The sequence below is a fragment of the Eimeria necatrix genome, genomic scaffold (assembly GCF_000499385.1).
Source record: "Eimeria necatrix Houghton genomic scaffold, Enh_scaff760, whole genome shotgun sequence".
NCBI lineage: Eukaryota > Apicomplexa > Conoidasida > Eucoccidiorida > Eimeriidae > Eimeria > Eimeria necatrix.
This window is the reverse complement of record NW_013654584.1, coordinates 3,609-18,187: the sequence shown is the minus strand read 5'-3', so window position 1 is coordinate 18,187 and position 14,579 is coordinate 3,609. Positions and strand designations below refer to the sequence as shown.

Sequence of the window (14,579 nt, the reverse complement as noted above, 5' to 3'; positions counted from 1 at the left end):
CCAAGTTCCCTCGTTCCGAGCCGCAACTGCATGCGAATACTAGCCAGACTGCGAGGAGCGGCGGGTCGGACGCCGGGGAAAGGCTGAGTCGTGAAGGGAGCAGGAGAAAGATGGAGGGCTTGAAAGACAAACTGACCTGCTTTTTTCATTCGAAATGACCGAAGAGGACCTCTCGAGCTCGGATGGGGTAGGCGTAGCCGTAGCTACCACACGTGCGGCCTGGCAGGGAAGCGCAGGGCGGTCCCAGGCTAAGCGGGGCGGATTCAGGAAGCCAGGCGGCTCAGTTGCTTTTAAAAGTGCCTCAGAACGCCAACTGTCTGCAGCAGAAAAGTGCTAGCAGGTCGAGTCGCAGGATGCTGCAGGTATACCCGCCGTTGTTGCTGGCGCGACTATGCGTACAGCACATCCAGCGTCTAGAATTAGACAAGCCGGTCGCCGCCTAAACCTATAAAGAGGTTCACAGAAGGCAGTAATCGGAAGGGCTGTTTGCAGCATTCATAAAGACATATTCTCGCGTCGCGGGGACGCACAGATGCAGCAGCCAGACGCTCACCACCAAACCTCGCCGCCCCTCCAGCCGCTGGGAAGCAGAGCAGCCGTCAGTAGCCTAATGCCTCACAATTTTTATTATTTTTTCTTTTTTAAACAACAGCTTCATTTCAACACTACAGTACTTTCCTCTCGAAGCCTCTAACGCAGCTTTAGTGGCTCTTCACCGCCGTTATACCAACATATTGAAGTGTGCTTGTAGCGTTCCCGTACAATCACAGAATATTTCCACAGTGTGAGCCTAGTACTTAAAATCGCGACCCAATAGCTTCTGATAGCGACTTCCAATTAATAATTTCTCATTATTGCTCGAAATTTTTGGTTTTTGGCCGACTAATTCTGTCACCAACAACTGCTGTGCGTTCCGCAGAGATTATTTATGTTTTGACTCCAGTGGCTTAACTCGGAGAGCTAAAGTATGACAAGTACTAGTTCTAGATAAGATACAACCGAACTAGTCCTTATCCGCCACGAGTACTTCAGCTGTGAATGTATCAAAAATCGCTCATTAGAGGGGGGTATAAGGGTCAAAAGAAGATTCGGGGGCTGTGGACTGGAGATGACGAGAAGTGACAAAAGGCCTCTCGTGCAAACAGTTCTTTGTCGGTTTTATTGGCTCTAGTCCAATCAAGTGCGCTTCGCCTGTATTTCTGGAGAAGCTTAAGGCCGACTCACTACCTCTTTTGCGCACGACTAAGATCTGGAGAGGTGGCCTACTGCCTGTTGATGAGTCAAGACAACATAGGGGCTAAGAATAAGGTTTCTCAAATATGCCCTTAGTTGTTGTTCAACTTACCTTATAGCTCAAATGGCCTGACGTATGCAATCTGTCTTCTTGTGTCTGACTACTTACGGTGGATCTCAGTTGAGGGTGCTGGCATTCGGAAATGTTAGGAGGGCTCCTAGGCTCCAGGTGAAGTGCTTTGCCTGTAAAGAACTTCGGATCGCGGTGCGTAATGCTTGTGGCTGCAAGGTTGAATGTATCTCAACAGTATCCTAGGCGCCGTAGGCACAGCACTGAAACAAATCGAAAAAGTTAAAGCCAGCTTGTTTGGAAGAGATGCGGACTACGCCGAAGGTTTAGGGTGCACTTGTTTTCCGTGCTGAAGTTGCCCATGCAGCGTCCTAGATATATCTAGGCACAGATCAGTGTTGCCTGCACCCATATTTGTGCCCGGTGCACAAATATAGGTGCGGGCAACACTGATCTGTATGAATACCAAATTTGTAGGCAAGGGTCGCAGGCGCTACTTGAAGCCCCCTGCGTATTGAACTGGCCGCAAGTAGGGCATAAACGCTGCATATGAGGTGTCTGGAATCAGTGAGTAGTGGGAATTCATGCTCGGCGATGCAGTGGAGCCAAGGCTTTTCTTTGTTACAGTGCCTGGCCAGGATGATCACCGCTCCCCCTTTTCCCATATGATCAAACAGCTGGCCGATTTCGGTATGGTGGAGGTGTTCTACTATCCTTTTTTTGTTGCAACAACGGTTGCAAAGCACGATGATTACATTTAGGTGTTTTGCCTCTACCATGGCTGCAAAGCAAGGCCATTATATTCAAGTGTGAAAAAAATACGGTCTGTTAGGTGTGGAAAGTGCATTGTAAATAGTCTGAAGGCACACTGCACTGGTTTGATTAAGTGGCGTGGGCGCTAGCCTGCACCAAAATGAGCGACAGGAAGCTCTGGTTCCGTGCACTATATCCATTACATTCGAACAACAAAACCCTCGTATAAAGAAAAAGATTCATCAATGCTTGATGCATGTATGCAGACAGCACACGCGGTCCTCGGTGGGACAAAGAGTTGTAGCTTGGCGTCTCCCCGCTTTGCGCCTTTTTTCTCTGCATTCGGCGCTGTGCTAACTGCCACAGGACGTAGACTGTAGGGCTCCACTGTATTATTAATCTTAATTTTCAAATCGCAAGAGTCGATTGAACTTTGGTGTAAAACTAAATGAACAGGGGCCGTAACCATGCGCACCATTTTGCCAGCCTCCACTGACCCAGCGGTTGGCCTTTGAGACCATTTAGGAAATTCCAAACTTCCACTAAGTGTATTTTTGAGTTTCTCAATTGATGACTCAAAGCTGCTTGCTCGTGACCGGCCGAATCGACATAATCCTAGAAATGCACAGTCTCCCTAATTGTCAGCACTGCAGTGTAGCCAAGAAATTTCCCTCAGGGGCATATAATTCAAAATAGAACGATTGACAATCAGGCCCTGCGTCCTCTGCAGATATGCGGGGGGGTTAGGTGCTCTCAAGAGGCATTGAAGCTGAATCCACAACACTTGCATGCAGGGAGGAAAACGCCAAGGAGGAGACAACTGTAACATTTTTGAAGTTGGACTTAGAATTATGATGCTTGGACCCTTTTAGTGTATAAACGTGTCTTAAGTTGGTCGTATTGGGTACGGACCAGTGCAGCTAAGATGGGCGGAACACACCATACCAAAGCTGGGCTTCGCTTACTACGTGGCCAGTATAAGCTGCCGGCCCACTGCCCGCCCCAGGCTGGGCTGCAAAACCCCTCGGGCCTAGCCACCCTTAGAGCTCTGTTCTTTTAAACACTTTATTGATTTTGTACTTACTGAGTTTGCTAAAGTCGACTAACACGCTCTCTCAAGGCCTTTTCCTTGCTTAAATATGGTGCGTCTCACTACAGGTACTGTTTCTTTTATTAGCAAACCTCGGAAAAGTAGCACAGCTGATATAGTGAATAGCTGACTATTCTTGTCTTGACTTTTACTGTAAAATGCAGTACGGAGGAGAGCAAACGTAGGTTGGCAACCTGCTTTGCTAGGCTCAAGGTTGTTACAACAGAGCTCCAGAGAGTACGGCATTTCCGTACTCGTTGTCCTACATGCTTTGCATGGATAAAATGCACTTCTACTAATTCGCGTTCATTTCCATTTGAGTAAAAAAACATGACAAGCTAAACATATCGCCACATTTCGGTGTGAGACTGGGACTAAACAGCGACTATGAAAGAACTACCTGCAAAACCAGGCCGTGTACTGTTTTGCAGCAGCAGGGCAAGTCGGGGAACCGTTTGTGCCTCTGGCATGAAGCTAGGTGTAGGAACCCTTCTTTCCACGTTCGTTTAACAGGAGCTGAGCGTTGCATGATGGTCCTTTCTGTTCGCAAGAGATTGGCCAGCATAAGCAGTGTGCTTCCTGACTAGTTGCCCCAGAGATTAAGGAACTCTCGTGGAACGTCATAATCACTGCGCTTTTTCTCAGGCATCTGTCGAGATGTGCAATTTGACGGCCTGTGGTTCGTTGCGATGCTGTCTTCAACGTTTAACGAACCCGTCTTGACAGGAGTACCACGACGCGTAATACGTATGTAATTGTGCCCTCAGAATTAATGTTTATATATTGTAAATAAGCATATATAATTTTTTGTTTATAGGACTTCTTCCCCTACGATTAAAAGAGCTCTTCAGGAGTTTCTCGGTGAAGCGCAGTACATCGATACTTTAAGCTAGCTACTGTACATCGAACCGACTATGGGAATAGAACGTACTCCGGGCAGAGGAACAGTGCATTGCTCTGTTATGTAGTAAAGACAGCAACCTCAACAGCGGGGGCGAAACTCTTTGATGCTAGACTTCTGCGCTCAGCCTGCTGGTCTCCCGTGCTGTCAGTTTCCTTGCGTCTTGTAGGAGCCATGTGCTACGAATTGTGCCACAGCAACGATCCACTTTTGCCTCTTTTAAGAGGAGAAGAGTCATTACAGCACCAAATCACGCAGGCTGAGCTGCCCAGACTGACAGGAACGTCTGCTTTTTGCAGCATGTAGCCGGGCCATACATAAGCAAGATGGCCGCTGCACACTGCATTGTTTGCGAACTAATTTGTGCCACCGGAGCCAAATCACCTCTTTATGGAGTTGAAGGGCAACTATTAGATCCGTTGACAAGATAAGTTGAATTTCAGTGCAAAGTCTATAGTGGAAAGCCGTGGTCCACCAGCGACGCGCACGTAGGAAGGCAGCTGCAATTGTTATGGATGGGTTGTTCGTCGAAATGGCTCGTAATAAACCCTTTTATTGCGTTTGGAATTCTATAACAAACACATAAAAACACAACAGAGAACACCGCTCAACGTTGTTGCTTCAACAAAATGTCTGGTCAGCCCTAGTGGCCTCTGGCTGGTCGGACCATGACTCGAGGTTCTCATGACTAACGCGAACGCCGTCCGTTTGAGCATTTTACCAGGGGCTCTGGCAAATGTAAAGTTACTCGTAATCATTGAATATCCTAGCTGTTTTCGCCTCTTCTTACCGGCAGAACGAACCAAGAACGCGCCGTGCTGCCGTGGCTCTGCGGCAGCTGATGAGCTGACTCACATTCCGGGGCTTGCTGGGCTCTCGGGGCGTCTATGAAACCACAAGGCGTTCTTTGGAGTCATTTGTAGGGATTTGGAGAGCTTTATTCGGCTGGTCCAGGTTAGATGGACTGGGGGCGGGGGTCATGGCTGCTCCCTAGTCTCGATCCTCTGTTGCAAGGTTCATCTCCGTAACATAGTGTTGATTTGAGGTTTAATTTGGCTTTTAAGCAGCCCTTGTATAGATCGGCTAACTCTGCAGGCTAGCCGCATACTGTGGCCAACAGAGCTGGTCACGGCTCCGCAACTCTCCTCGAGGGGCCCCCCAAAGTACAGCATCTGCATCTACAGCTTTCATGCCCAACCCCTGGCAGGATTTATTAGGAAGGCACACAATCTGAATAAGCAGGCAACTGGGTGTTCTAAAGCGAACTCGGCAGCAGACGTGAGGTCCGGAGCGCCTGCAACATCAACTGAATTTACCGCCGGCAACAACGAAGGGTAACAGCCGCTGTGCTGCTAGAGAGAAGCGGCACTTCACCGCCGCATCTCTCGTTACGATGCTTGCGGGCTGCTCGGACACACAGCTTAATCAGGTGTGGTTCACAACAGCAGCATTTGCAGAAGCTTCACCCGTGAGGACTGGCGCCCATGCATTTTCACACCACCTCCGACTTCAGCAGAGTTCTCGCCGTGTTTCAGGATTTCCTCAGGTTTTGTGTTATATTGGCACGCATCTACGAATAAAGGGTGGAGGGCTGCAGCTTCATTTGCATGCTTAGTTCTTGCATGCTGCGCTTTTAGGACCCTCAGTTTCGCCATTAGTGGAAATGGGGAACCAGTGCTGCGCCGGGCGGGACGTAAGTTTGGCCTGTAGGACGTTTGACTCATTTGATGAGTAGTTCGTATCAGCACTGAAATGTTCGGGCTTTGCGTCGTATTAGTTAGCAACAGCCAAGCCATCGACTGTGCTTGCCCTGCAGACCGCTTACAAACGGAAGGCTCAGGAGAATGAGTATGGTGGAAAGCTGAAAAACATGCTTTCCTTTGGAACAGGTGCGCGGCCTTTTGTTGAGCCAGATCATTTTCAGGCCACACGGCGTTGTCTTTGTGCGCGTTTTGCACCGCCGGCAGACAGTCTTGAGTAAAGATGACTAGGCGTATGGTGTTGGTTGCGTTTGTGCTCTGTTCGTCTGTCAGTGGGGGATGACGTTGTTCGGTTTGATAGAGCGTACGACAACAGCGACATTGCCGAATTCGTGCGCCTTTGCGATTCCACTTGTGAGGTAAGTGAACATGATTAACAGAAGGCATTTTTAGGGAGGCCTGTGATCCGGTGGTACTAGTTAACGATTTTGAGGTGCCAGCTTGAGTGGAATTACATAAACAGTGCGTATTTTTCTGTGTAGTTAGGGGCGTTACAGACGCAAAAGCATTGGGTAGTGAGCGGTTCGGCTACAGGCAAAAGTCTCACCATGGGGCGTAATACATGCTTTGAACGAATGCCTTCCCCTTGTATTGCTGAGGCGCACACAAACTGTTAGCGAGCTCAGGTATTTTGTGTCGATTGCAGATAGAGAAGCTGGAGGAACGAATGCATCCATGGGCAGCTGACCCCGAAACGATTGGGGCACTTGCTGCGACTCAGCTCGCCATATTTGCTTCACGCGAACGTGAGGGAAAGAAATTATGCCCCCTTTTTGGGTTCCCAAGCAGCTCTAAACATGCTCATTGCACTTCCAGAAGGGGTATCATACATGGAGCTTCGCACCAGTTTTCATGGTTTGTATGTACGAAGTGTCCCTCGCCTGCTCGCAGAGGAGCCGCACCTTAAGGATGAAATTAGAGAGGCTGGTGGCATAGAGGTCCTGGTAAAACTTTTGGCTTCTAAGGTCAGTCTCAGAATAGTTGCAGGGATTTTCAGCATGCGTGGCTCAGACCAATGGCATACTTGAGTACATCCATGGTGTAATGGGTTGTACACGCTTTAATTTTAGATGCGCCCGATCTCTGTAATATTAACGGCCCTACGGAACCACAGCATACGCTTCTGTACAGGAACTTGACCGGAAACACTCGGCAGTTGTCGCGCTTTCCTTCCTATCTGTCGACAGTAAGCCATTCGAACGAAGATTCAGGAACATCAGGGATGTGTGGGCTGTTCCTGTGTTTGCTACCTTGCCAACAAACTCTTATCGGGGCATACAAGAAGCTGAATAGGGGGTCTTCTTCGTGCTTGCGCTGTGACGACTTTCAGACAGGGAAAATTGTATTGCGATGTTCAATGCGGGAGCTATACCCTATCTGATCCAAGGCATGAAATCCGACATCGAAGGCATGCGAGCAGCTTGCGCGCAGACAGCTCGCAATATCTACGTCCTTGGTACAGAACTACACTTTGCGAGAGACACGTCATGGCCCTGTTATTTGTAGTGAACCTTGTGAAGCAGTGCTGTGACCACACGGACGGAAGGGCTGTTAGAGGTTTCTTATGTGGCAGCTTTTCTGCTTTCGTTTCGTTTCCACTTGCAGACGATAAGTATCGTCGGGCGTTCATGAAAGGAGGCGGCATAGCGCAGCTCGTGCGCTTCCTGGATGTGTAAGAACTAGCTTCACTGTGTCACATCATTAAAGCATCAAGCACCTTTGGGTTCTTTCAGAACATCTATGTGTCAGCTCACGGGACTCTGCTGCTGGAAAGAACAGCTGATCAGCGTACGGCAGAGTGATGGGCCAGTCCAGGTAACTTTCACATTTGAACCCGTGGCATTTGCTCAGCTCCCCAGACGCAACAAACGTCTACACGCAACTGGAGGCTATCTACCATCTGGAGGATTTGATAGGCGATGAGAATGAAGAACGCCCCGAGTTTGTGCAAGGAGTGAAGGCAGCAGGGGCAATACCAAAACTCAAAAAACTGCAGCAGGTGAGATAGCAGATATTGGGGTTCTAGACTGATGTGGGCGTTGTCGTTCCTATGCCAGCCTGCACAGTGTCAGCAGGAGTTCACTCAGCAATAGCAGTTTCTTTGCAAGCTTGCACGGTCACTATCCCGGTCACTATCCTGTAGGCTAGGCATATGGAGCGTTTCAGCATACGGAGAGTCTCAGCAGCCACACATGTGCATGGCCTGTGTACGCCAGCTGAAGTTTTTTTCTTTCTGGTATCTGCAGCACCGAGACAAGGACATAGCGGACGCCGCAAGCTTGCTGTTAGTACGCCTAGCAGACTAACTGTCTCCAGAGCATGGTGGTGGAGCTCATTCTCATGCAGCCATATTCCGCTGTTTTGATAGCCGTAGGACGTTGCTGCACTTCGCGCAGCACCGCCCATTCACGCAGGTGCCTAAGAAGTCCACTCAGCTCGGACTGTCAGCTGTTTGGCATTTAGTCGTCTGGCGGCCCAGCCAGCAGCACTTTTCCCGTCGGTGAAGTCGGTGTGCCGGGTGCTTTTGCCTTGGGAGCCGCTGTACAGTGGTGATTCCTGGCACTGCACAACCACGAATTTGGTCTGCACCGCTCGCGTGCACATACACTAAGGAGCAAGGAACAGCCTCTTGGACTCAGAACCCCCTACATCTTTCTCTTCCTTCACATGCTTGCTTCTGCAGTCGAGGCATTGTAGTTGAAACATCTGTAGCCTTCAACTGTTTTTTCTCGGTGACGTACGTACTGTGTGTACCCGCCCACCCCGCTCCCCAGACACACCAGGCAGTGAGTGTGGGGCAGGGCGAGTAGTCTACCGCAGCCTACTAGACGCGCACAGGAAAGAACGCCATCTTAGCCGTGGCAAAACGCGACCTAGTCAATCCTATCTGCGCAGCATGGTCCAGCGTGTGGCAGCAATGCACCCGTACCACGCCAGGTTCCTTACTCTTCAGTGCTCCGCACTTGTGAGTCAAGGGATATAAATGATGAACCTAAGCATCGGTGCTAAAACAGTTAATTCAACAAAAACTACCTACACGTTGACTTCAGTTGATGAAGCCCTCCCACGAGGATGCTAACAAAAGGGATGCGACTCTCAAGAGTACACACCTCCCTCCCCGCTTTCCAACGGTCGGCACGCCACCCCGCATGCCCGTCTACTCTACGTTATGAACAAACATGAGTGAATCGATGCAGCTCTGGCCTGTCTGTCTCACGAAGGGCTGCTCCACCCGTGCCCCGACAGCTGACAAACGAGTGGCTTTGACAAAGAGAAGACGCCAGGCCTACGGAGAAGCTATAACAACAGCATTCACAGGCGCTGGCGGATGACACTTGCTCACCCTCTCCATGAACTTCGGTCTGGCCTTGACCTCTTACGCACCTGCCACTTTGCCGGCGGGGATTCCAGAGCTACCGATACGCCATAGACGCCTAATACACTTCCCCGTTAATTTCACAGAATAAACACCTTAAGCCAGCGCTTCGGCTGCAGCTGCTACATCTGTCGCATCTGCTCAGCTTGTTGCCGATTAGCTGCCGCTAACTGCCCGATGAATTCGACATGGAACTCAAGAAGGACTGATAGTACTGTGTGTACAACTGCGCCAGCACTTGGGGGTCAACAGAGGCCCCTCTCTGTGCTGCTTGCTGCTGCAGCAGCTGCATCACGTACGCAGGAACAGGCTCTTGCTGCTGTTGCTGCTGCGGTGGATACATATTGTACCCCTGCTGATTCTGTTGCTGATAAGCTGGCGGCTGTCCCGCACCATAGTCAGTGGCCCCAACCTGCTGAAATGGGGCGCCACTCGAGTAAGGCATTCCATTCCCTCCTGGCTGCTGCTGCTGCATGGAGCTGGGGGAGAAGCTATTGCAAGCTTGCTGCTGCTGCGGGGGGCCCATACCCCCTCCCCTGGGGGCCCCGTACTGGCCCTCCCGTTGACTGTTGAAGGGGAGAGAGTGACCCTCCCGGAATGCAGCATCTCCTTGGCCCTCCCCACCACGGGGTCCACAATAACCTTCATGACTGGGCATGACGGGGCCCCTGGAAGGCCTTCCGTGGTAGCCCCAGTCACAGGGCCCCTCTCCACGGGAATCCCCCAGAGGGGCCCCGCCGCTCCAATCCGAGCTGTAGCTGCCTTCAAAGCCAGGCTTGGGGCGCTTGGAGGGCCTCTGGCCTTCGAGACCTCCCTGGCCCCACCCTCCGGATGGCCCTCCTGCTGGTCTGTTCTCCCAGCTGCCCCCTCCCCAAGGGCCTCGGCCCGCACTATCTTTCGCCTGTTGGTACGAAGGCGAGCCGCCTCCAAACGCGGCTCGCTCGCTGGGGGAGGCCCCACCGAAGCCCCACCCTTTAGAAGCTGAGGAAGCCCAGGGGCCCCCTGAAGGCAACGCAGCAGGCGACTTCTGCTTAACTGCATCATAAAAATCTCGTGGGGGCCCTTGCCGCGAGGAGTTCGGACCGCCCCTGTCTTCGAAAGGCCGGTAAGCCTCCTGAGGGGGCCCCCTGCCGCCCTCCATTTCTCCCCCACCCCTGGGGAATCGCCCCGGGGGGCCCTCAGGGCCAGCGCCCTTCCAGGGGCCCGAAGCTTGCGGTGGAGGGGGCGGGGGGGGAGGGGGGCCCCCACCCCACTGGTTTCCCCCCATGAACGGCGGCGGGGGGCCCCCCCGCACATGTTTCCGGCCAAATTCGTCCATCCTGTTGCCACCCATTCTGCCATTACTACGGGCAAAGCCCCCGAAGGGCACATTCTCCTGAGATCCCTTGCCGGGACCACCCTGTCCTCCAAAACCTAAGACATGTGGTGGGGGGAGGGGCCCCCCAAAGCCTGGGACGGGGAAGGGGGGCATCCCAGGCATCGGGAAAGCAGGAGGCACTCTCTTAGGTCTGGGCGGATGCTGAATAGACCAACTGACGAAAGCTGCATCCAACTCCTTTCCCCTCGCCAACAGATACGGCAAGAAGTCCAGAGTGAAGGCCTGGAGAGGCTGACGCCGAAGAGAAACCAACTCCGTGGTCAGCAAAGTCTCAAAGGAAAATGGATCAGCAACCTGGACATAAAGCACATAGTGAAACTCCAAGGGCTTCTTTGGGCTGCTGCCGCTGCTGCTGCTGTTGTCGCCTTCTTTCTTCTCTTCCGCCATCTGCTGCTGCTCCTGCTGCTGCTCCTGCTGCTGTTCCTGCTGCTGCTGCTCCTCCGCCTCCGGCTGCTCCTCCCGCTGATCCTGCTGCTGCTCTTCTTGCTGCTGTTCTGCATCTTGTTTCTGTCCAGGCGCCTTCGAGGAAACGCCCACTCTCCTCTTCTTCTTGAAACCTTTTCTGATGGCCTGCGGGTACTTCAGGTGTTCATTCACGTTGTCCGTGACCAACACTCTGTAGTCGCAGATGCGCACATTGGGCCGGAGGTCCATTAAGTACACAAGCAGTTCTTCGGGGGCAAGCAGCGCATTTGAAAGAGGACCAAATAGCACTATGCCGTTGTTTGGCATGGTTTCTGGAACCTCAGGAAGCTGCTTCAGTTCTTCTTCCGTTAAGGCCACCTCCGGGGTGTCCACTGCGGCTGCTGCTGCTGCTTCTCCCGCTGCTTCTTCCTTCTTCATAGCAGTTTCCTTCTTCGCCTCAACACCCTCCGCCTCTGCCGCCATTGGCCCACTCCCTTCACTCTTCAGTCCCTCCTCCTTCACTTCCTGCTTCTGCTGCTGCTGCTGCTGCTGCTGCTGCTGCTGTTTCTGGGGAGGCTGTTTCGCCCTGATGAGTCTTTGTCTCTCAGATTCCCTGTACGACACGAGGCTCTTTCTGAAGCCCTCCATAATCGGCATGGTCCGTTCCGTGTTGGCAATTGTTGCTGCTTCTCCCACAGCTCTAGCTGAAGCCACACGAATGAGACAACTGCCCTTCTGGAGGTCAACTCCATCCGCCGCGGCATTCTCTGCAAAGACGGGGTCCAGCTCGGGAGCCACGAGCGCCGCCCTCAGCCGCTCCAAATTGCCATCTTTTTCCAGCTGCTGCAGCGCCGCGTGGATCTCTTCACGCGGGATCGCATGCCCTCTGGCAGCAGCAAACACACGCTGCGCCTCTGCAGCAGACAGCCCCAGCAGCGCCATTAGCAGCGCACACACCATGTAGCCTGTCCTGTTCAGTCCGTGAGTGCAGTGGGTGACAACTGTCAACCTCCAAGGACACGTGCATGCGCTGCTCCCCGGTCCCCGGCCTGCTGCTTCTCCAGGGGGCCCCTTGGGGGCCCCCGAGTTGCATGAGGCGCAGTCGGCTGCCGCTGCCCACTGCTCAGCTGTACGTACACCTTGCATTGTCAGCATGGCCAGCAACTTGAAATACAGCAGCACACTCTCCTCCGTGGGAACTTCCCCCCCGCCTTGGCTCTTGTGCCAGAACACACTAATTCCGTCTCGCCTCAGCAGCTGGGGCTCATAGTGCCTTTCTGTCAAGCACAGATTGACTACTGAAAGAATGCGCATGCGCCCTTCGTCTATGAGACACTCGACGCCGTACGATGGGGGTCGCCGAGCGGGAGTCTGCTGCTGCTCCTTTCCCTCTTGACTGTTGCTTTGCTGCTGCGTGTCCTCCTGCTTGTCGTTCGCTCCCGCATTGGTCTGGTCCGCAGCAGGTGCTGCTGCTGCTGCTCTCTGCTGCTGCGCTGCAGCAGCCAAGCGAGAGCCTCTTCGGCCCAACCCTGCTCGGCGGCGCTGCGCGCCGTCAAACTGCTCCTGCAGGCCTATGGGGGAGAAGGGGCGGCAGCGGAAGAGCTGAGGGGCGAAAGCAGTAGAAAGGAAAGTCTTGCAAGGCAGAACGAGTAGTTTGTCGACCATGAGAGGGTTTGGGGAAACGAAAGGCGCGGAAGCAACTCCGTCATTCTCGGGTTCCTCGCATTGCTGCTGCTGCTGCTTCGGATCCTCCCCAGCCTGGGCTTCCTTCGGCTCCGCCGCAGGAAGCGCGCCGCTCTCCTTCTTCTCCGCAGTATCTCTGATGTCCACAGCAGCGAAAAAATCTGAATAAGTTGACCACTTTTCAGGTAGAGGCCCCCCAGCCTCCCGCCTGCAGGTGCAGCCCACTGTGTCGTGCAGCCAGCTGCAAAATGGGGAACTCCGCCACGGGCCGCCACAAGTCCCGTTGTTCGAAGTTCGGGGAAAGTACTCTAGTATGGAGGAAGGCTCCTCCACTGCGCTGTGCTGCCGCTTGGCTGGCGAGTGCCGCAATTCAGGATTTGCACTGCGCTTCGCTGGGGCCCCTTCCTCCTGCTTTTCTGCTGGTGCTTTCTCGCACGGGGGCTTCTCTTCTTGTTCTGGATGCTGATTGTTGGGAACTATTGTCTCTGGCTCCTGCGAGTCTGCATCTTGCGCAGCTCCCTCTGCCCCAGAACCCTCGTGGGGTTCCCTCGGGGCCTCCCCATCGTTTTCCACGGGTGGCACTTTATGATCCGCTTGCTGCTGCTCTGTGTCGACGTCCTGCTCCGGTATTTCCGTCACTCCCGCTGTCTGCACGGTCTCTGGCTTCTCCTGCGTCTGCGTGTCTGCCTGTGGCTCCTCCTTCGGAACTTCATCCGGCAGCTGCTGCTTCTCCGCTGCACTCGCGGACTTGTTTTTGCTGGCGCTGCTGTCCTTGCTCTTGCTGCTGGAAGTCTTGGACTTGGCTGACTTCGACTTGGAGGACGATGAGGACTGCTTCTTGGAGGGTGTCTTTGAGGACTTCCTCTTTTTTTTGTCAGAGACGACCGTCGCCTCCGCGCCCGCCGCCGTTGGCGTCGGCTCTGTCTCTTCGGTCATCATGTCAATGAATTAAGATGCCGCACTCTACCTATGTACCACTCCGCTGCAGTAAGCACGCAACGGGTGGAAAGGCCTCAACCCCAAAGGATAGTGACGGACTGAGCCAGCCGGGCCACACGACAGACTGAGGATACAGGCCAGCTTAGAGCCCTAAAAACTTGTTATTTATACTACAAATGATGCCAAAGATCTATGCAATCAATCAAGCGAGAATGGCAAGCACTCTACCCATGACAGACCGCAGGGGCAAACCCCGGCAGCTGGCTCCTCGGGACTGAATTCAGCGCGCGTGGGTCTACAGGAGAGCACCCTTGCCAGATCAGCTCTATTCTGGGCTTGTTAAAAAAAATTCTAGCGGGGAGGAGAAATGCATTCATCATTTGCCACGTTTGCACCAATGTTTACTTCACGAAAAGTTGATGGGCAGGCGATTTCGCAGTGGGCTCCCGCTGATCGGCCTGCCTCAGCATTTCTGCCCACGCCGCTTGTACCATGCACGGAACTGTTAGACCTGCAGTCTTTAACCATTATTTCACTTCATTTGCTGGAACAAAATGCATAGTCTGAGCAGTGGAAAATAACTAAGACAAAATTCCTGCTGCCTTCACGCCCAGCTTATAAATTTACTTAGAGGGGGGGAAGCGGGCACGTGGAAGGGGGGGGGGGGGAGCCAGTGAAGAGACGCGTTCCTGTCAACGCGGGCATCTCTAGGAAAAGCAACCACGAGAAACTTGCTTATTTAAGCCTTATAAAGTATATTGTTGAGAAGCTCAATAATGCAAGAGCACTCGCTGTGCAGCAGCCACTGACGTTGGATCCTGTAGATGCAGCGTCGGACGCGCAGAGGTTACCATGGGTTTGATCCGAGGAAAAGTACGATGTCGTTGAAAGAGGTACCCTCTAGAATTGACAACTGACTCTGGTTTTTCCTACGCGTGGAAGTCTCACCTGTCTCGCCAAAATCCCTGCTGCCGCCTGGAAGAGGGTAGGC

General features: G+C 52.9%; 2 protein-coding genes across 2 annotated transcripts; one reads left to right on the top strand and one right to left on the bottom strand.

Moving 5' to 3' along the window:
- Nucleotides 1-5,710: 5,710 nt before the first annotated feature.
- Nucleotides 5,711-8,113, top strand: ENH_00074800 (armadillo/beta-catenin-like repeat-containing protein, putative; the record flags this gene model as incomplete). The annotated part of the gene is made up of 10 exons (XM_013582859.1): nt 5,711-5,740; nt 5,864-5,936; nt 6,081-6,166; nt 6,454-6,553; nt 6,699-6,772; nt 6,939-6,993; nt 7,138-7,263; nt 7,413-7,479; nt 7,659-7,806; nt 8,054-8,113. The coding sequence occupies 10 exons, from the start codon at nt 5,711-5,713 to the stop codon at nt 8,111-8,113; spliced, it is 819 nt and encodes a 272-aa protein (XP_013438313.1).
- Nucleotides 8,114-9,349: 1,236 nt separating this feature from the next.
- ENH_00074790 (hypothetical protein, conserved) lies at nt 9,350-13,588 on the bottom strand (the record flags this gene model as incomplete). Its single annotated transcript, XM_013582858.1, has 1 exon — nt 9,350-13,588. The coding sequence occupies one exon, from the start codon at nt 13,586-13,588 to the stop codon at nt 9,350-9,352; it is 4,239 nt and encodes a 1,412-aa protein (XP_013438312.1).
- Nucleotides 13,589-14,579: the final 991 nt, after the last annotated feature.